This window comes from Tachyglossus aculeatus, chromosome 7 (genome assembly GCF_015852505.1).
Source record: "Tachyglossus aculeatus isolate mTacAcu1 chromosome 7, mTacAcu1.pri, whole genome shotgun sequence".
In the NCBI taxonomy this organism is placed as follows: Eukaryota; Metazoa; Chordata; class Mammalia; order Monotremata; family Tachyglossidae; genus Tachyglossus; species Tachyglossus aculeatus.
The window spans coordinates 14,828,826-14,849,638 of record NC_052072.1 but is presented as its reverse complement, the minus strand read 5'-3'; the positions used below and the strand labels follow the sequence as shown (position 1 = coordinate 14,849,638).

At 49.3% G+C, this 20,813-nt stretch overlaps 1 protein-coding gene across 2 annotated transcripts in view; it reads right to left on the bottom strand.

Annotated features, from left to right (window-relative positions):
- The window catches only part of AHCYL1 (adenosylhomocysteinase like 1), a 43,727-nt gene extending 25,215 nt beyond the window's left edge, over nucleotides 1–18,512 (bottom strand). The window contains exon 1 of one of the 2 annotated variants that reach the window (XM_038748816.1): nucleotides 18,291–18,512. In XM_038748816.1, coding sequence (XP_038604744.1) covers nucleotides 18,291–18,416 — 126 coding nt within the window. In that variant the 5' untranslated portion in view covers nucleotides 18,417–18,512. The remainder of the gene's footprint in view (nucleotides 1–18,290) is intronic. The other variant, XM_038748815.1, reaches the window with a different exon arrangement.
- Between the last annotated feature and the right edge of the window lie 2,301 nt (nucleotides 18,513–20,813).

Below are 20,813 nucleotides of genomic sequence, written 5' to 3'. Positions count from 1 at the left end.
GCTTACTATGAGTCACGCACTGTTCTAAGCCCTGGGGTAAATACATGCTAATCGAATTGTATATAGTCCATGTTCCACATGGGGCTCTGTCTTAACCCTCCATTTTACTGATGAGCCAATTGAGGTACAGAGAAATGAAGTGACTTGCCCAAGGTCACATAGCAAACAAGTGGCGGAGTCAGAATTAGAACACCGGTTCTTCTTACTCCCAGGCCTGTGCTCTATCTACTAGACTATGCTGCTTCTCTAACTTGGAAAATTTAGGCTCTCTTTGGTAAAGAACGTGACCAAGAGGAAATGTCCTAGGGAGTCAGAAGACCTGGGTTTTAATCCTGGCCCTGCCACTTGCCTGCTGTGTGACCTTGGGCAAGTCACTTAACTTCTCTGTGCCTCAGTTACCTCATCTGTAAAAGGGGACTAAGACTGTGAACCTCAGGTGGGACAACCTGATTACCTTGTATCCTCCTGTCTCTCCCTGCTTCAGTCTATACTTCACTCTGCTGCCTGGATTATCTTTGTACAGAAACACCCCGGGCATGTCACTCCCCTCCTCAAAATTCTCCAGTGGTCGCCTATCAACCTTCGAATCAAGCAAAAACTTCTCACTCTTGGCTTCAAGGCTCTCCATCACCTCGCCCCCTCCTACCTCACCTCCCTTCTCTCCTTCTACAGCCCAGCCCGCACCCTCCGTTCCTCATTCATTCATTCAATCGTATTTATGGAGCGCTTACTGTGTGCAGAGCACTGTACTAAGCGCTTGGGAAGTACAAGTTGGCAACATATAGAGACGGTCCCTACCCAACAACGGGCTCACAGTCTAGAAGGGGGAACTAACCTCTGCAGCTATCCTCTGCAGCCAATCTCCTCACTGTGCCTCGTTCTCACCTGTCCCACCTGTCCCACCGTCGACCCAGCCCACATCCTACCTCTGTCCTAGAATGCCCTACTTAGAGCTCACCTCCTCCAGGAGGCCTTCCCAGACTGAATCCCCCCTTTTCCTTCTCCTCCTCCCCTCCCCATCGCCCCCCCGCCCTACCCCCTATCCCTCCCCACGGCACTTGTATATATTTGTCCATATTTATTACTCTATTTTATTAATGATGTGTATATAGCTATAATTCTATTTATTCTGAGGGTATTGACACCTGTCTGCTTGTTTTGTTTTGTTGTCTGTCTCCCCTTTCTAGACTGTGAGCCCGTTGTTGGGTAGGGACCATCTCTGTATGTTGCCAATTTGTACTTCCCAAGCGCTTAGTACAGTGCTCTGCACACAGTAAGCACTCAATAAATATGATTGAATGAATGAATACCCTAATGCTTAAAACAGTGCTTGGCACAGAGTAAGCACTTAACAAATACCATCATCATTATTATTATTCTCTGGGCCTCTGTTTCCTCATCTGTAAAATGGGGATTCAACACCTTTCACCCTCATATTTAGACTGTGAGTCCCATGAGACAGGAACTGTGTCTAAACTCTTGTACCTTGTACCGACGCCAATACTTAGTGAGGTGATTGGCACACTGTAAAGCACTTAACAAATACCACCATTAATTCGGTCAGCTTTAGTCACTTTTGAAAAATTGGTTTCCCACTTCCCTTTTCTGAAGGTTAAAAGATATCATCATGGGAAATGTTTTCCAACCTTCTCTCCTCGTCAGTCAGATTCACCCTCTTCTACCCCAGGGAAAGTGCTTACAGTTAAAACCTTTTCACAAGCTGCAGGGAATTTTGTAGGTTATAAGGAAGAGCTTACAAGGTTCAATCCCTCCATTTGCCCAGGATGAGCTGAGGAACCTGAGGAGTTCTGAAAAGACATTTCTGTTTGGTGTGGAGGTGGATGGGCAATCACTGGAGGTTCCTGAGAAGCGGGGAGATGTGGACTAAATTTTTTTTTTTATAAAAATAATTCAGGCAACAGAGTTAAGAAAGGAGTGGATAGAGAGACACAGGAGTTAGGGAGGTCGAGGAGGTTGTTGCAGTAGTTAAGTTGGGATACGCTAAGTACTTAGATCACCAGAGTAGCAGTTTGGATGGAGAGGAAAGGGCAGATTTTAGCACTGTTGTGAAGGCAGAACTGACAGGATTTGATAGACTGTATGGGATAACGACAAAGTTATGGGCTCATGAGACAGGGAGGATAGTGGTGTTGTCTACAGTTATGGGAAAGATGACGAATTCTGTTTTTCAGGAGGAAATAGGGGACTTCAGAGAAGAGAACTTGGGGCTGGAGAGGCAGACTTGGGAATCATCTGTGCAGAGGTGGTAGTTGAAGCCGTGGCAGCAAAATCAGTTCTCCGAAGGAGTGGGTGTGGATGGAGGATAGAAGGGGACCCAGAACTGAACCTTGAGGGATTCCCAGTTAGAGAAGCCTGTGAAGCAGACTGAGGAGTGGCCAAAGAGATAGGGGGAGAACCAGGAAAGGATCATATAATCAAATTTCTGAAAGAATCAGTTTCAACTGCAAGCATCCTCTCCTGATACAATCCCCATGAAAAAGAATGGCGACCAAAGCCTCCCCCAGGGCATTTTCCAAGCTGGATCGCCATCCATCTAATAATAATAATAATAATAACAATAATAATAATAATATCAGTAACACTACTTTCCTCAATGTGAGACCATGGGGCTGGATTCTTCTTCTTTGCACATAGTAAGCACTTAATAAATGCCATTATTATTATTCACAATAATTATTAAAATTAATAACTTCTTACAGAATTGATCAAGTGCTTACTATATGCCTAAGCACTGGGGCAGATATGAGAGAATCAGATCAGACAGACCTTGTCTAAGAGGGAGGAAGGACAAGTATTGTTTTCCCCGTTTCACAGATAAGGAAACTGAGGCACAGAGAGTTTAAATGACTTGCCCAAGGTCAGCGGCACAACTGCGTCTAGAATATGGGTCTTCTGACCTTTGAAATCACAAGGCTGCCACACACGAAGGATTAGTAAAATGATCTATCTCCACAAGCACAGAAAAACAAGGTTTGGGGTTTTTTTTTATGGTATTTGTTAAGTGTGTACTATGTGCCAGGCACTGTTCTAAGAGCTGAAAACAGGAGAATGCTAACTCTTTTTTTTAATGGTATGTTACGTGCTTACTATATGTCAGGCACTGTTCTAAGCGCTGAGGTAGAGAAGCAGTGTGGCTCAGTGGAACGAACACGGGCTTTGGAGTCAGAGGTCATGGGTTCAAATCCCGACTCTGCCAATTGTCAGCTGTCTGACTTTGGGCAAGTCACTTAACTTCTCTGTGCCTCAGTTCCCTCATCTGTAAAATGGGGATTTAAGACTGTGAGCCCCCCCGTGAGACAACCTGATCACCTTGTAACCTCCCCGGCGCTTAGAACAGTGCTTTGCACATAGTAAGCACTTAAATGTTATTATTATTATTATACAAGGTAATCAGGTTGGACACAGTTCATGCCCCACATGGGGCTCAGTCTTAATCCCCATTTTACAGATGAAGTAACCAAGGCACAGAAGTTAAGTGACTTGCCCAAGGTGGCAGAGCCAGAAATAGAACCCAGGTCCTTCTGACTCCCAGAACTAAGCTCTATCCACTAGACCACACTGCTATGGGGCTTGCCACCCTTCTGCTACAGCTGCCCCACCAATCAATCAAATCCTGGCAGAGGAAGTATGACCTCCAGGTAAAACAGCAGGGAGTCAAGAGGGGCTGGGCTCTACTCCTGGCTCTGCCACTTACCTGTTGTGGACCTTGGGCAAGTCACTTTAATTGCTCCATGCTCATCTGTAACATGGGGATTCAAAACCCCTTCTCCTTCCCCTTTAGACTGTGAGCTCCGGGGACTGTGTCCAATATGATTACAATGTTGTCTACCCCAGTGTTTAGTACAGTGCTTGAAGGCCCATAGTAAGCACTTAAATACCACCATTATGACTACTAAGGCTTTCTTCCTGGAGGACATGGTGGCCACGTTATTTCAAGGGCCCTACAGCCTTTGGCTCAATGAAGTCATAATAATTATGGTACTTGTTAAGCGCTTACTGTGTGCCAAGCACTGTTCTAAGCGCTGGGGTAGACACAAGGTAATCAGGTTGGCCCACGTGGGGCTCACAGTCTTCATCCCCATTTTCCAGATGAGGTAACTGAGGCACACAGAAGTTACGTGGCTTGACCCAAGTCACACAGCAGACAAGTGGCAGGGCCGAGACTGGAACTCACTTCTTCTGACTCCCGAGCCCATGTTCTTTCCACTAAGCTACGCTGTTTCTCAAGTCTTCCATGCCCAGAGTCCAAAACGTGCCCAGCAATAATAGAGGCTGAAGAAAAGGGTGGGTCCCTTTTCCCAGTTCCAGGAACAAGACATGTGGTTTGGGGATTTAAGGTAGGACGTGCTGCAACCCAATCCACAGCAAAGGCAGTAGGCGGGACTCCAATGAGGAGCTCTTTGCTTTTACTGTGATTGGGTGCACTTCGTGGGGCCCTGAAGGAAGGGCACGCCACACTGCTCCCCGGGCGGGTGGCTACATGCCACCAAATACAGCATCCAGAGCCATTGGAGGGATCCCAGCTGAGATAACCTTCCCCAGAAGCAGTGAGAAGGCCCTGGGTTCGAAGCCCAGCTCCACCACTTGTCTGCTGTGTGACCTTGGGCAAGTCACTTCACGTCTCTGGCTTCAGTTCCCTCATGGGAAAAATATTCTCCTCCCTACTAAGAATGTGAGCCCTATGTAGGATCTGATTATCTTGTACCTACCCCAGTGCTTAGTACAATGCTTGGCACATAGGAAGCTGTTAACACAAACTATGATCATTGTTATCATTATTAATAACAATATTAAAAAACACTGATTGATTGATTAGCAGCCAGGCAACACAAGTCTAAGCGGAGGAAAAGCCTCTCCAAGTGGAAGGTTCTCAGAGCCGGGGTCTGCTTACTCCCACTGCATCTACTGAACAGACCCCATGAAAAAGAATGACGACCAAAGCTTCCCCCAGGGCATTTTCCAACCTGGATCTTCAACCACCTAATAGTAATTATAATTGTAATAGTGGTATTTGTTAAGCGCTTTCTAGGTGCCAAGCACTGTACTAAGTGCTTGACTGTACTAGACTGTAGGTCCACTGTGGGCAGGGATTGTTTTTATTGCTGAATTGTACTTTCCAAGCGCTTAGTACAGTGCTCTGCACACAGTAAGCACTCAATAAATACGACTGAATGAACCCACTGGCCATTCGGTGGAGAGATTCACCCCAAAACTACAACCCCTAAACCCTCATTTCCCCTACTCCCTCTCCCTCCTGCATCACCCTGGCACTTGGATTTGTAATAATAATAATGATGATAATGGTAGTTGTTAAGCATTTGACTATGTGCCAGGCACTGTACTAAGCACTAGGGTGGACACAAGCAGATTGGGCTGGACACAGTCCCTGTCCCACTTAGGGCTCACACTGTTAATCCTCATTTTACAGATGAGGGAACTGAGGCCCAGAGAAGTGAAGTGACTTGCCCAAGGTCACACAGCAGACAAGTGGCGGAGCTGGGATTAGAACCCATGACCTTCTGATTCCCAGGCCCACGCTCTATCCACTACACCATGCTGCTTCTTTAGTACCTTTTACTCACCCCACCCTCAGCACTTATGTCCATTTCCATAATGCATGTTAATGCCTGCCTCCCACTCTAGACTGTAAGCTCCTTGTGGACAGGGAGTGTGAATACCACCTCTGTTATACCATACTCTCCCACGCACTTAGTACAGTACCCTGCACACAGTAAGTGCTCAATAAATACAAATGATTGACTAACTGGCAAGGTCAGTCACAATGGCCCTCTCCCTGCTTTCTTAAATTTTTGTAAAACATTTTTATTTTTCCAAAACACCTTCACACCAGTGATCAATCTCATCGTGTCCTGGCCACATCCCTAGAAGATAGGGAGGAGGCATCTATAACAGCAATAAGCAATAATCTATAATAGCAATAATAATAGCACTACTAATAATAACTGTGGTACTTGTGAAGTGTTTACTATATGCCAGACACTGTACTAAGCACTGGGGTGGATACAAGCAAATTGGGATGGACGGTGCCCTTGTCCCACATGGGGCTCACAATCTTAACCCCCGTTTTACAGATGAGGTAACTGAGGCACAGAGAAGTTAACTAACTTGCCCAAGGTCGCACAGCAGACAAGTGGCAGAGGCGGAATTAGAACCCAAGTCCTCCTGACTCCTGGGACCATGCTCTATATACTAGGCCATGCTGCTTCTCTATCACCACTCCCGTTTTACAGATCAGGAAGGGCGGCCCGGAGAGGTTACGAGATTGGGCCCTGATCCCGCAGCAAGCAGTCTGGGAACAATCCCGTTCTGTGGGATGGGAAGCTTAAACTAGGCCTGCCCACTCCTCTGAAGAGCAAGCAGAGAGTGCTTGCTGCTTCTCCCCCGGGCAGAGGAGAAGCTCAGCGGGGGCTACTGCATCCGTCCGTCCACCTGTCCTTCCTTACGGTCAGGAGCACAGCAAGGGCTCAGGTCACCTGGGAAAGGCTTGGAAAGTTCCACTTCCCTCTCAGGAACTGGAATTGGCCTGCACAGGGCCACCTTGGGGTGACTTTGGCCAGAGGTTGCGTCCGACCCCAGATGGAGCAGGGTGGGAGGGGGCTTTAGAGCCTATCCAGCTCCATATGCAGACTGGGTTTCCGCTATAGTTTCCTCTCTCACTTCCCTAAACTCAATTTCCCCCATGGTTCTCCATGGACACGTCTCACTCTGTTCTAAGGCTGCGGCTGGCGTACCGCCCTCTTCCCTCAAGTCCTTCGGAGAAGCGGCGAGGCCTAGTGGAAAGAGGACAGGCCTGGAAGCCAGAAGACCTGGGTTCTAATTCTGGCTCTGCCAGCTGCCTGCCATGTGATCTTAGACAAGTCACTTCTTGCCTCAGTTTCCTGCTCTGTAAAATGGGGATTCAATATCTGTCCTTTCATTCGTTCATTCAATCGTATTTATTGAGCGCTTACTGTGTGCAGAGCACCGTACTAAGCGCTTGGGAAGTACAAGATGGCAACATATAGAGGCGGTCCCTACCCAACAGCAGGCTCACAGTCTAGAAGGGGGAGACAGACAACAAAACAAAACATATTAACAAAATATAATAAATAGAATCAATATGTACAAGTAAAATAGAGTAATAAATATGTACAAACATATATACATATATACAGGTGCTGTGGGGAGGGGAAGGAGGGGGAGAGGAAGGAGGGGGCCTAGTCAGTCTGGGAAGGCCTCCTGGAGGAGGTAAGCTCTCAGTAGGGCTTTGAAGGGAGGAAGAGAGCTAGCTTGGCGGATGTGCGGAGGGAGGGCATTCCAGGCTGGGGGAGGATGTGGACCGGGGGTCGACGGCGGGACAGGTGAGAACGAGGCACAGTGAGATTAGCGGCTCCTCCTACTTAGACTGTGAGCCCCATATTGGACTGGGACTGTGTCCAATCTGATTGCTTTGAATCTACCTCAGTGCCCAGTACAGTGCTTGGCACATAGTAAGTGCTTCCTAACAAATACCATAATAATAGGAAGATGAATTATTAGAGGGCCCCGGGCCACCCACCACCAAAGCCTGATCCAGCACACGGCCTCACCTCCTACAGCTCTGATTTACAAACCACCCTTTCTGGACAGGAGTGAGCAGAGCAAACTCAGGAGATCTGAGCTCCCAGTCTTGGGACAGTGCCTTCCCCGTCTACTAAAGGTTTCATCTGCGGTCGTTAGTCCATCCTCAATCAGTGGACTTTATTGAGAGAATTACTGTGTGCAGAGCACTGTACTAAGCACTTGGGAGAGTACAGTACAGCAGGACTGGTAAAGACTTTCCCTGCCCATTAGGAGTTTACAGCCTGGAGGCAGGGAACGTGTCAGCCAACTCTGTTGTATAGTAATCCCTCAAGCTCTCAGTACTGTGCTCTGCACACCATAAGCGCTCAGTAAATATGATTGATTGCTTGAAGGGGACTTAAATCTGTATTAGGCGCTGGGGTGGATACTGCTGTACTCTCCCAAGTGCTTAGTAGAGTGCTCCGCACCCAGTAGGTGCTCAAAAAATACAATTGAATGAATGAATGACAGAAGGGCTTCCAGGTTCTTTCGAGGGGGCATGGAGATGAAGTCAGTGGTATTTACTGAGTGCTTATTATGTGCAGAGCTCTGTACTAAGCGCTGGGGAGAGTACAATACAACAGAATTGGCAGGCACATTCCCTGCCCATAATGAATTTAGAGTCTAGATTTTGCACACGGATGGCAAGCAGTCAATTCTACAGCTTCAGGGGTGCTTCTGCCACCGTCCCCACAACCCTGCTGCCCCTTAGATCACTACTTCTGGGTCCTAAGCCCCTGAAGTAGCAGTTTACACAGACAGGCGAGATGGGCAGGGATCCCGGGCTGGACACAGAGGACTGAGGCCAGTAGGGCATATGGTGCCGGCGGGTTGCAAAGTCTTGAAGCCACAAGGAGGGGGGCAAGATTGCTGGGCCACCCTGTGACCATGTGATGGGGGTCGACCCGGACTGTGGACATCATGGCAGATGGAGCTGCCCAAGGGAGACAAAAGCCCCAGGCTTGCGACAGTTTGATCCAAGCTCAAAAAAAAGAACTGGCAAAGTGTTCTCATGCCAGCTCTAGGCTAATCACCCCACTGTGGGGTTATTAGGGAATGTGTAAAAATCTGAGCTCTTAACTGGAAGAGGGAGACAGCAGCAGCCCCTCTAAGCTCAAATCGGTCTCTTTTATATGGTAATTGTTACGTGCTCACTTTGTGCCAGGCACTGAACTAAAACCTGGGTAGGTACAAGGTTGGACGCAGTCCATGTCCCGCATGAGGCTTACAGACTTAGTCCCCATTTTACAGAAGGGATTACAGTGTGCTTCAGAGAAGTTTAGTGATTTGCCCAAGGTGATCCAGCAGACAAGTGGCATAGGTGGGATTGGAGGTGGGAGTCCTCTGAATCCCAGGTCCACCAGGTTTAGCTGCTAGCTCCCACCAATTTCCCCATCCCAGCCATGGGGCTTTCCCTGATCTCTGAACCACTTCAGAGTTGGTTTACGCTCAACAGGCCAGTGAGAACGTGGCCCGCCCAGGCCACACGCTTTTCTCTCTGGTTCCACCGGCGGTGGGGGCCGAGAGGCAGCTTCCCTTGGCATCCCCGGGCCGTTTGTTACTCTCAGAACAGCATGTTCCCCTCCCCGCTCTGTTCCCGTTCTGCCTCAAACCGGCAGTGAGCAGATTCTCCCGCAGCCAGGAGCCCGTTACCAAGGCCACCGTATTGATCAGATGGAGAAATTAACATTCGTCACTCATCCGGTCCAGCAGAAGGGGGCAGCTGGGCCGTGCCCTGCTGCGCGGGGTGAATGATCGGGTCTGCTGTGTCCTGTTTGCTCAAAGCCCCGGTTCCCGGAGACTGGGCTCGGCTCCTTGCCCTCTCACGATACCTTGGTTGAGCCCGGATGTCACCCGGAGCCCGGATTACGCGTTTGCAGTCACTGGGAAGGCACCCCTCAGGAGGAGCTGTGCCCAGGTGGCACGTCTCACAGTCACTGAAAAGAGCTGGATGGTAAAGCCTGTGGGAGGGTCGGGCTGGCCTGGGGTTTTCTGTCCATTTAGGATTCCCCTGGCTTGGTTTGGGGGCGGGGGGATACTAAAGCACTTCAGATCCAAGTGGGTTCCCAGGCCATAGCTGGGGTTGGCACTGCCCCTGGTTCCTCAGACTGGTGTCCTCCAAGACTCCATCCCACCCTGTCCCCTTGGCTTCCCAGCTGGGTCAGAGCAGTAAATCAGGGCGGTGGACATGGGCCCAGGACTCAACAAAGGTTGTTCCCACTCTTCCTAGCAGAATCCCTGCTGTCCCCACCCCCTCCCACCACAGGGACCCCAGCCCACCCCATCCACTAATAAAGGGCATTTAGGACCCGTGTGCTGGGGCCAGCACGCCCAACTGCTGCAACAGCTGGGGGACAGCAGTGACTCCCTGGTTCTGGGGGTCCAGGGCTAGCTTTCCCGTGGCCCCAGCCCAACACCCTGCTGCTTGCCCCGGCCGGACTCCTCCCCGACTCCTCCCGTCTCCCTGGCATCCTGAAGGGCTCTGCTGAGCAGTTTGGAAAATTCCAGAAATCCCTCACCTGCACCTCACAGAACTCACTATCGCCCAGCGCGTGGGAGAACCATTCCTAAAACACGGGAGACAGGCCCGGGCCAGGGAGCGAGCCAGCTCGGCTAATCTGGCTCCATTCACTCATTCATTCATTCAATCGTACTTATTGAGCGCTTACTGTGTGCAGAGCACTGTACTAAGCGCTTGGGAAGTACAAGTTGGCAACATATAGAGATGGTCCCTACCCAACAGTGGGCTCACAGGGCATCTCGCGTGGAGCCTCGTGGAAAGGAGTCAGATTCCAGACAGTGGGGCAAATAGCCGGGGAACTCAGGACAATTCTACAGCAGGCCCGGTGGGACCACCTATTGCTAATGATCCAGCTTGGACTTGGTCCTTAAACAACCTTGTGCCAAGTTCCCCCAAGGGTCAAAAAAAAAAAAAAAAAGACTCCTGCACCCAGGATGGGATCTGGCAGAACCTGGCTGGAAGGACCGATCACCACTCAAAAAAGCTTTCTAACTGCTAGGACTGCCCGGCATGACTTCAACTCCCCCAGCGGGACCCTGGAGACATTTTTAAGTGGCAGAGGACCTGGGAGGTGGAGAGAACGTGGAGACCCTCAGTCTGGCTCCTTCCCCAAGGAAGGCAAGCCGCAGGCTGGGAGCGCGACCTCTCACCCTGGCCCAGTGAATCCTACCCCAAATGGGGATGAAACATCTGTTCACCCTCCTACTAAGACCATGATCCTCGGGTAGGACAGGAACCATGTCAGACTTGACTAACTTGAATCTACCCCTGCGCTTGGAGCAGTGCTTGACATAGTGGATAGAGCCCGGGCCCGGGTGTCAGAAGGCCATGGGTTCTAATCCTGACTCCACCATATGTCTGCTGTGTCCCCCTCTCCATCCCCCCCCATCTTACCTCCTTCCCTTCCCCACAGCACCTGTATATATGGATATATGTTTGTACATATTTATTTCTCTATTTATTTATTTTACTTGTACATATCTATTCTATTTATTTTATTTTCTTGGTATGTTTGGTTTTGCTCTCTGTCTCCCCCTTTTAGACTGTGAGCCCACTATTGGGTAGGGACTGTCTCTATATGTTGCCAACTTGTACTTCCCAAGCGCTTAGTACAGTGCTCTGCACACAGTAAGCACTCAATAAATAAGATTGATGATGATGCTGCGTGGCCCTGGGCATGTCATTTCACTTCTCCGTGCCTCAGTTAGCTCATCTGTCAAGAATCAGGGGGCAGCGAATCTCTGGTTCTGGGATTCCAGGGGTCCAGGGCTAGCTTTTCTGTGGTCCTGGCCCCAGTGCTCTGTTGCTTGCCACGGCCGGGATGAAGAACTAGATGCTACCACTTTCACACCGAGCTCCTCCCCTGTCTCCTCCCATCTCCCTGGGGACTGAAACTGTGAGCTAGGGACAGGGACTGTGTCCAACCTGATTTGTCTGTAACCACTCTAGCACTTAGTACAGTGCCTGACACGTAGTAAGAGCTCAACAAATCTGACTGTTATTATTACTACTACAGTAAGTTCTTTACAATTACCATAATACGATCTGTAAATACTCACAATAGTCTGTAAATACGATTGAATGAATAATAATTACTATCTGGGGGTGGGGGATGGTTGGGGGCGGCTCCTTTCCCTGAGTGACAGTTCCAGATGCCGGGGTGAATGGAAGCTCTTCACCTTCCAGCTCAGGGCAGAAACTGGAAGGGTAGACCGGAGAACGCAGATCGATCGTTTTGGGGCTAGTGCCAACTCGGAATCCAACCGGCTCTAGGCTAGCTGGGACTGGGAAGGCCGCAGTACAGAATTTCAGGATCTTCCTCACCCAGTGACTTGCAGAGAGATTTACGCTACTGAATTAACCAAATCAAAGGCCCCCCACCCTCCCCGACCCAGCTCCCCTCCTCTACGTCCCATCCCGACCGGCAGCCCACACACAGCAGTAGTGCCAACCACCTCTCTCTCTGCAGAACGGCAGCCCACTGGAATTATCCTCGGCCCCTGGAGCTCACAGGCTTGGTGCAGTCCCCGCTGCTGCCATCATACACCCGGTGGGTTGGCAGAGGAGAGAAAAATAGAAAGAGCTGGCAGAGCGGGGCTCCAGGGAAAGGGAACTGAGCAAGCAGCTTCTCGGGCTGATGGAAACCAGGAGCCGATAGCCCCCTCTCCTACTGGAAGCCCAGCTCTTTCACTCCAGCCCACTGTATGCTGTCTTCCATTGGACAGAGTGAGGAACCCCCTGGCCAGGGCTGGAGTCGGAAGCCGGCCCGTGGACCAGGAGTTGGCCTAGGGCTAGCGATTGAGAGCATTTATAGAACACCTCCTGAGTGCAAAGCGCTGTACTAACATCCTTGGGAGAGCACAACATCTTAGGAGACACAATCCCTACCCTCGAGGAGGCTTACAGTCTAGCAGCGGGGAAGATAAAGCCAAAAATAATCTACAGATAAGGAGAAGGAAAGTGAATCGAAAGATGGAGGCTAGGGGCATGGTGGCCGGGTTGGCCGCCCCATGAGTTTTCATTTCCCTATATGTTGCCAACTTGTACTTCCCAAGCGCTTAGTACAGTGCTCTGCACACAGTAAGCGCTCAATAAATACGATTGATGATGATGATGATTTCTGCGTGAGAGAAGAGGGAGAAAAAAAGAGTGGGGAGGAGACCGAGGTGAGCCCAGAGAGGCGGACCATTATATTTCTACCAGAGCACCTCTGAATTCAACACTACATATTTACCTACTTCCACATGGCCAATTACATGGGAGAATGAGAGCAGTTTCACCAATTACAGCCTATGGGGAGGGTGGGAAGGAAGAGAAACTGAAGCCAGAAAAGATGGACAATCAGATTTCTCATAATTCTATATTCTAGAGAATAAATAATTCTAATTATAGCTACAATTCTAACAGTTTTGACACCTGTCTACATGTTTTGTTGTCTGTCTCCCCATTCTAGACTGTGAACCCGTTGTTGGGTAGGGACCGTCTCTACATGTTGCCGACTTGTACTTCCCAAGCGCTTAGTATAGTGCTCTGCACACAGTAAGCGCTCAATAAATGCGATTGAATGAATGAATGAATTTCTCAGGGAGAAGTCCCCTACCACATCCAACTTACAGAGCCGAGGGAAGATCTACACATTTTGGGCACCACAGAGCAAGAAGATTCTAGACCGTAATCCAGCTGTGGGCAGGGATTGTGTCTGCTATACTGGTATATTGTACTCTCCCAAGGGCTTAGTACAGTGTTCTGCACACAGTAAGCACTCAATAACTGACTGATTTAACTGCCAGGACTGGTTGGTTTGAGAGATCCTGAACCAGTGTGAAATGTTCCACCCAGTTTGAAAACGGAACGGAACGGAAGAAGAGTCCTGAGCTACACCTAGGGGACAACTGGAGGATCTGGGATTATGCCCACTGGGCATAATCACAAGCCACCTAAAGAAAATACTTCCTTTGGCCTTTGGTGAAAGCCGCAGCTGGCCCTTTCATGAACCCGCAGAACATGAGATTTCTCCTCCTCGGGTGTATCAAGAAAACTAAGGTCAAAGCAGCCTCCTCACTCAAAAGCAATATGCTGAGGGTAGTAATAGCATTTATTGTGCACCTCCTGAGGGCCAAACAGCACGGCTCGTGGGAAAGTACAACAGAAAGCGGATTGATCTGCCCCAGACCAGAAGGAACCTGTTCTCTCTGAGCATATGTGGGGGTCAGAGGGAGGCACGTACTCAACATCCATTAGATCAGGTCTCTCAACTACTGAGAAGGTCCAAATGGGGCCACTGAAGTGGGGCCAATGCCCCAGTAATTACCACGGAGCACCCATACCCAAAGGGATCCGGCCCAGCTTCAGGCCTTCTCCTCACCAGGGAAAATGGAGCAGTTCCAGGAAGGGTCGGGATTCGGGCTCTGAACCCAAGGATCAGTGGAGGAACTGCCTGGACTCCCAACGCTACTCCAAGTGGGTCCCTTGGGGGGCTAGTTGAGCCCCTCAAATCCAAGCTACACTTCTGGCGTCTGAGTCACTGCAAGGGGTGAGAGTGGGGAAGTGGTGCTCTGTTCATCAGGCACTTGGCTTCATTTCCTTCTCTAGGAAAAAAGGGAGAAGCGGCATGGCCTAGTGAAAAGAGCATGAGTCTGGGAGTCGGAGGACCTGAGTTCTAATCCTACTTCTACCAATTGCTGGCTGTGTGACCTTGGGCAAGTCACTTAACTTCTCTGGGCCTCAGTTTCCTCATATGTATAGGGGGATGAAATACCTGCCCTTTATCCCCACTTACACCGTGAGCCTCATGTGGAACAGGGACTGTGTCCAACCTGATTAACTGGTAGAGAAGCAGCCTGGAGTGGTGGATAGACCATGGGCAGGGAGTCAGAAGGTTGTGGGTTCTAACTGTAGTTCTGGCACTTGTCTGCTGTGTGACCTTGGACATGTCACTTCACTTCTCTGTGCCTCAGTTACCTCATCTGTAAAATGGGGATTGAGACTGAGCCCCATGTGGGACAGGGACTATACCCACCCCACCAATCGTATTTATTGAGCGCTTACTGTGTGCAGAGCACTGTACTAAGCGCTTGGGAAGTACAAGTTGGCAACATATAGAGACAGTCCCTACCCAACAGTGGGCTCACAGTCTAAAACGGGGAGTCAGAGAACAAAACCAAACATACTAACAAAATAAAATAAATAGAATAGATATGTACAAGTAAAATAAATAAATAAATATGTACAAACATATATACATATATACAGGTGCTGTGGGGAAGGGAAGGAGGTAAGATGGAGGGATGGAGGGGGGACGAGGACTCATCACTTAGGTCAGTGCCTGGCACATAGTAAGCACTTAACAAATACCATAATTATTATTATTTTTGTACCTACTCCAGCACACAGAACAGGGCTTGACACACAGTAAGCACTTAACTAATATCATAATGACAATAAAGGGGAGTTTGGGGTAGCCCCTTGCTGCAACAGCATAAGAGGCAATCTGGTGACCAGCCCTCTGAGGAAGTGTCCACTGAAGTTCCCAACTCCAGTTCTGCCTGGCCACTGGGACAGCTCGCCTCAGACCTTGGGGCTGCAATCAATCAATCAATCAATCAATCAATCAATTGTATTTATTGAGCACTTACTATGTGCAGAGCACTGTACTAAGCGCTTGGGAAGTACAAATTGGCAACACATAGAGACAGTCCCTACCTAACAGTGGGCTCACAGTCTAAAAGGGGGAGACAGAGAACAAAACCAAACATACCAACAAAATAAAATAAATAGGATAGAAATGTACAAGTAAAATAAATAAATAAATAAATAGAGTAATAAATATGTATGTATGGCTGCAGCTAGTCCGTCAGCAAAACCCACGCTCCTTGACCTTCCTAATGGTGAGGAAGAATTAGGATCACAAGGCGTTACAAGAATGCTGAACCCCAGAGGTTCGGGAAGGCCAGACTTGCTGACAACCAGAGGAGGTCGGGGGAGGTGTTCACCGGCAAAAGAGACCCAATTATGGGCTCTGGGTCTTCCCACATCATTGGTAGAGCCTGTGTCTCTTTCAGCTAATGGACCCTGAGCCCGTGAAACCAAGAGCACTTATCCTAGCAATATGGCACATTAGCAGGTGGGTGGGGGGAGGAGGAACAGGGAAAATAGAAAGGAAACAAATAGGGTAGCAAGGAGAGTAAGAAGGAGGCAAATGTGTTGAGGGGAGGCAAGTGAGGAGGGGTAAGAGGAGAGGAGGTAAGAGGGGGAGTAAAGAGGCGAGGGACCTTCCATTGCTGGCTAGCTGGCCAGGAGGATTTTCAGGCAACCGAGACCAGACTCCTTGGCTTTGACAACAAAGACATTTCCCGGAAAAGCACGAAAGTGCCGAACCACCTTCAAACTGGGGCCTTCTGCCAAGGGGTGATGGGCCTGTGGTGGTGAGCACGAAGCAGCAGTAAGACAGCGAGACATGGAATTTTCTTCAGTTTACCCCGGAGGCCCTGGGAAAAGCCCAACTACGTGTTCATCTGTTCCTGGGCATTCTATCTGGGAAGGCTTCCGCAGGGCTAGTGTGAGGCAATGAATGGCCAAAATCTTTACATCTCAATCCTCAGAACCACACTGTCCACAAGATCAGAGGGGTCCTTTGCTTCTCCCCTAAATCCACTGATGTTTCCATAGCATTAAATATTCCCTGGGCAAGTCAGGTCTCTTTTGTGTGGGGGAGAAGGAGGGGGATCGAATCCCAGAATCAGACACTCTGTTCCCGGACTGGAAGTTCCGATTCCTTCCTAGGGGAGACGGCTCTGCCCAGGTGCAATGCTTCCAGTGCCCAGGCCGTCCGCAATGCTGGCTCTGCTGGGCTTATGCAAGCTCTGCGGGCCCGCGGCTCTTCGTGCCAGTCCAGAACCCAATCCCAGGCCTATGTGCTCTCCCACTCGGTGTTACCCGCTGCAGGCAGGCAAGTCCTGTATCAAATCAGGCTCATGAACCAGGCTGTGCGTTAATCATGCTAAAAACCCAGGATGCGGTTCTCAGCCTCACTGCTCTCCTGGCCCCAGAACCTGCCAGGGATCTTGCCCCGCACAATAGATTCCACTTGCTCTGCCTCAGGAAAGGCAGTGAAGGAGAATAAATTAATCCTGGCCCCCAGCCCACCAGCGGGCTGCCTGGATTCATACGCCTCTCTGCTGTCCTGGTCGCCAGTGTGGTACCCGCTCTCCCATCTCTCCATCATTTGGTACCAGGGGCACATCTTAGAAGGCGGCCCCGGCCTCGTGGCTTCCATTTTGCCAACCCATGCACCTCACCCTGCCACCCTGGGCCCTTCTGACCCAAGAAGGCGGTGGCAGCGGGCACGCAGTCCCCGGGGCTTGGCTGAGGGGGGAACCCACTGGGCACCTCGGCTGCCCCACTCTGCTCCTCGTTTGGGGGCAGACGGAGCCATCGGAGCGGTAGTGGGCCCGGAAGCCTCGTTTTCCCCCCTTCCCCATCCCTGAGACCCCCCGAAGCCAACAGCGGAGGGGCGCCGGCCCGAACCTGGGCTGGGCTGCCTTCAGACTGAAAGGGTGGGGCGGGGGGGGGGGAAGGTGTGGTGGGGCACAGAGGAGGGGGTGGGAGTTTGAAATGGGCCCTGGATAACAGGGGGTGGGAAGGGGCACGGGGTGGAGGGGGGTGAGAAGGGGCACGGGGTGGAGAGGGATGGAAAGGGGAACAGGGTGAAGGGGGGTGAGAAGGGGCACGGGGTGGAGGGGGGTGAGAAGGGGCACGGGGTGGAGGGGGGTGAGAAGGGGCACGGGGCTGGAGGTGAGAAGGGGCACAGGGTTGGAGGTGAGAAGGGGCATGGGGTGGGAGATGAGAAGGGGCACGTGATGGGGGGAAGGAAAGGGGCACGCGATGGAGGAACTGGGAAGGGACACGAGGTGGAAGTGGGTGGGAAGAGGCACGGGATGGGACACGGGTTGGAAGGGGGCACGAGGTGGAAGGGAGTGAAAAGGGGCACGAGGTGGAAGGGGTTGGAAAGGGGAACGAGGTGGAAGGGAGTGAAAAGGGGCACGAGGTGGAAGGGGGTGGAAAGGGGCACGGGGTGGAAGGGGGTGGAAAGGGGCACGGGTTGGAAGGGAGTGAAAAGGGGCACGAGGTGGAAGGGGGTGGGAAGGGGCACGGGGTGGAAGGGGGTGGGAAGGGGCACGGGGTGGAAGGGGGTGGGAAGGGGCACGGGGTGGAAGGGGGTGGGAAGGGGCACGGGGTGGAAGGGGGTGGGAAGGGGCACGAGGTGGAAGGGGGTGGGAAGGGGCACGGGGTGAGAAAGGGCACGTGGTAGGGGGGATGGAAAGGGGCACGGGGTGGAAAGAATGGGAAGGGACGGGGTGGGAAGGGGCACGAGGTGGACGGGGGTGGAAAGGGGCAGGGGGTGGAGGGGGGGTGGGAAGAAGCGGTGGGAGGGACCCCTAGGTGGGGTGGGTCAGGGGCAGGGGCAGGGGCAGGGGCAGAGTGAGGGCCGGGAGAAACAAAGGGCGGCGAGGCCCGGCTGAGGCCCGGCTCCGGACGCCACGACTCGGAGGGGGATGTGGGAGGGACGGAGCGAGGGAGCGAGGGACGGAGGGAGAGGGAGAGGGAGAGGGAGAGGGGGCAGCCCCGAGCCCCGGGCCCCCCAAACCTTCTTGGGCGCCTTGGTGACGGTGGCCATGAAGGAGAACTTCTCGGCGTCCTCGATCTCCTTGGCCTGCTTCACCTCGTCCCCGACCCCCGCGGCCGGCAGCGCCAGCGCCTCCGGCATCGACATCCCGCCGGGAAGGACGGACAAGGACGGACAAGGAGGGATGGACAAGGAGGGACGGACGGACGGACGGACGGACGGGACCCCGGCTCCGCCACCGACACGCTCCTTCGCTCGGGCCCCGGGCTCGGCTCGGCTCGGCTCGGCTTCGGCCCCCCGTTCGGCTCGGCCTCGGGCTCGGCTCGCTTCGGCCGCCGGACTCGGCTTCGGGTCGGCTCGGCTTCGGCTCGGCTCGCTTCGGCTCCCGGACTCGGCTTCGGCTCGGCTCGGCTTCAGCTCGGCTCGGCTTCGGCTCGGCTCGGCTTCGGCTCGGCTTCGGCTCGGGCTCGGCGAGCGCTGCCGCGTCGGAGCCGGCGTCGTCCCCTGAGCAGCGCCGCGGCACGCACGCACGCACGGCCCCGCGCCCTGACGCAGCGGGCACGCACTGTGAGGGCAGAGCGCGGCCGCGCCACGTCGAGTCCTGGCAGGCGCGGGGCGGTGGGAGGGGGGCGGAAGCCGGAGGACGCAGGGAGACGTCAGCGCGCACGAGCCGCCAGGTGGCGCCTGCAGCCCGGGGACCAGCCTCTTAACCGACGCTGCTCATTCATTCAATCGTATTGATTGAGCGCTTACTGTGTGCAGAGCACTGGACTAAGCGCTTGGGAACTACAAGTTGGCAACATCTAGAGACGTTTCCTACCCAACAGCGGGCTCACAGTCTGGAAGGGGGAGACAGACGACAAAACAAAACATATTAACAAAATAAAATAATCATCAATTCATAAAGTTATTGTAATATTATAATAACAGCATCATAATTCAATATCAGTTATTGGTTATAGCATTATAAGTTATTATATTGCTATGTAGCATATTATAACGATGATTGTAGCACTATAATAATATTACCGATAATATTAATGTTATTGATAACTATTACGATATCATTATCGTATTATTATAATATGATAATAATGATAAGTCATTATATGATAATATGATTACTGTAGTAATATAATGATATTATCAGTAATATTAATGTCATTGGTAACTATTATGATATCATTATCGTATTATTATAATATGATAGTAATAATATGTCATTATGTGATAATATAATTACTGTCGTAATATAATGATATTATCATTAATATTAATGTTATTGGTAACTATTATGATATCATTGTCGTATTATTATAATATGATATTAATGATATGTCATTATATGATAATGTAATTACCATAGTAATATAATCATATTATCAATACTATTAATATTATTGGCAACTATTATGATATCATTGTCGTATTATTATAATATGATAATGATATGTCATTATATGATAATATGACTACTGTAGTAATATGATAATATCACTAATATTAATGTTAAGGATGGCTATTATGATATCATTATCGTATCATAATATGATAATGATGATGTCATTATATGAGAATATAATTACTGTAGTAATGTAATAATATTATCAATGATATTAATGTTATTGATAACTATTATGATATCATTATCATATTATTATAATATGAAAATAATATGTCATTATATGATAGTATAATTACTTTAGTAATATAATCATATTATCAATAATATTAATGTTATTGTAACTATTATGATATTATCGCATTATTATAATATGATAATTATGATACGTCATTATATGATAATGTAATTACTGTAGTAAAATAATGATATTATCAATAATATTAATGTCATTGGTAACTATTATGATATCATTATCGTATTATTATAATATGATAATAATAATATGTCATTATATGATAATATAATTACTGTAGCAATATGATCATATTATCAATACTATTAATGTCATTGATAGCTATTATGATATCATTATCGTATTGTTTTAATATGATAATTAAAATATGTCATTATAGGAAAATATAATTACTGTAGTAATATAATACTATTATCACTAATATTAGTTATTGATACCTATTATGATACCATTATCGTATTATTACAATGTGATAATAATGATATGTCATTGTATGATAATATAATTACAGCAGTGATATAATAATATTATCGATAATATTTGTTATTGATAACTATTATGATACCATTATTGTATTATTATAATATGATGATAATGTGTCATTATATGGTAATATAATTACTGTAGTAATATAATAATATTAATGTTATTGATAGTTATTATGATGTCATTATCTTATTATTATAATATGATAATAATATGTCTGTATGATAATATAATCATTGTAGTGATATAATAATACTATCGATAATATTAATGTTATTGATAACTACTATGATATCATTATCATATTTGTATAATATGATAATAATGATGGCATTTGTTAAGCGCTTACTATGTGCAAAGCGCTGCTCTAAGCACTGTGGGGCTAAAGGGTGATCAGGTT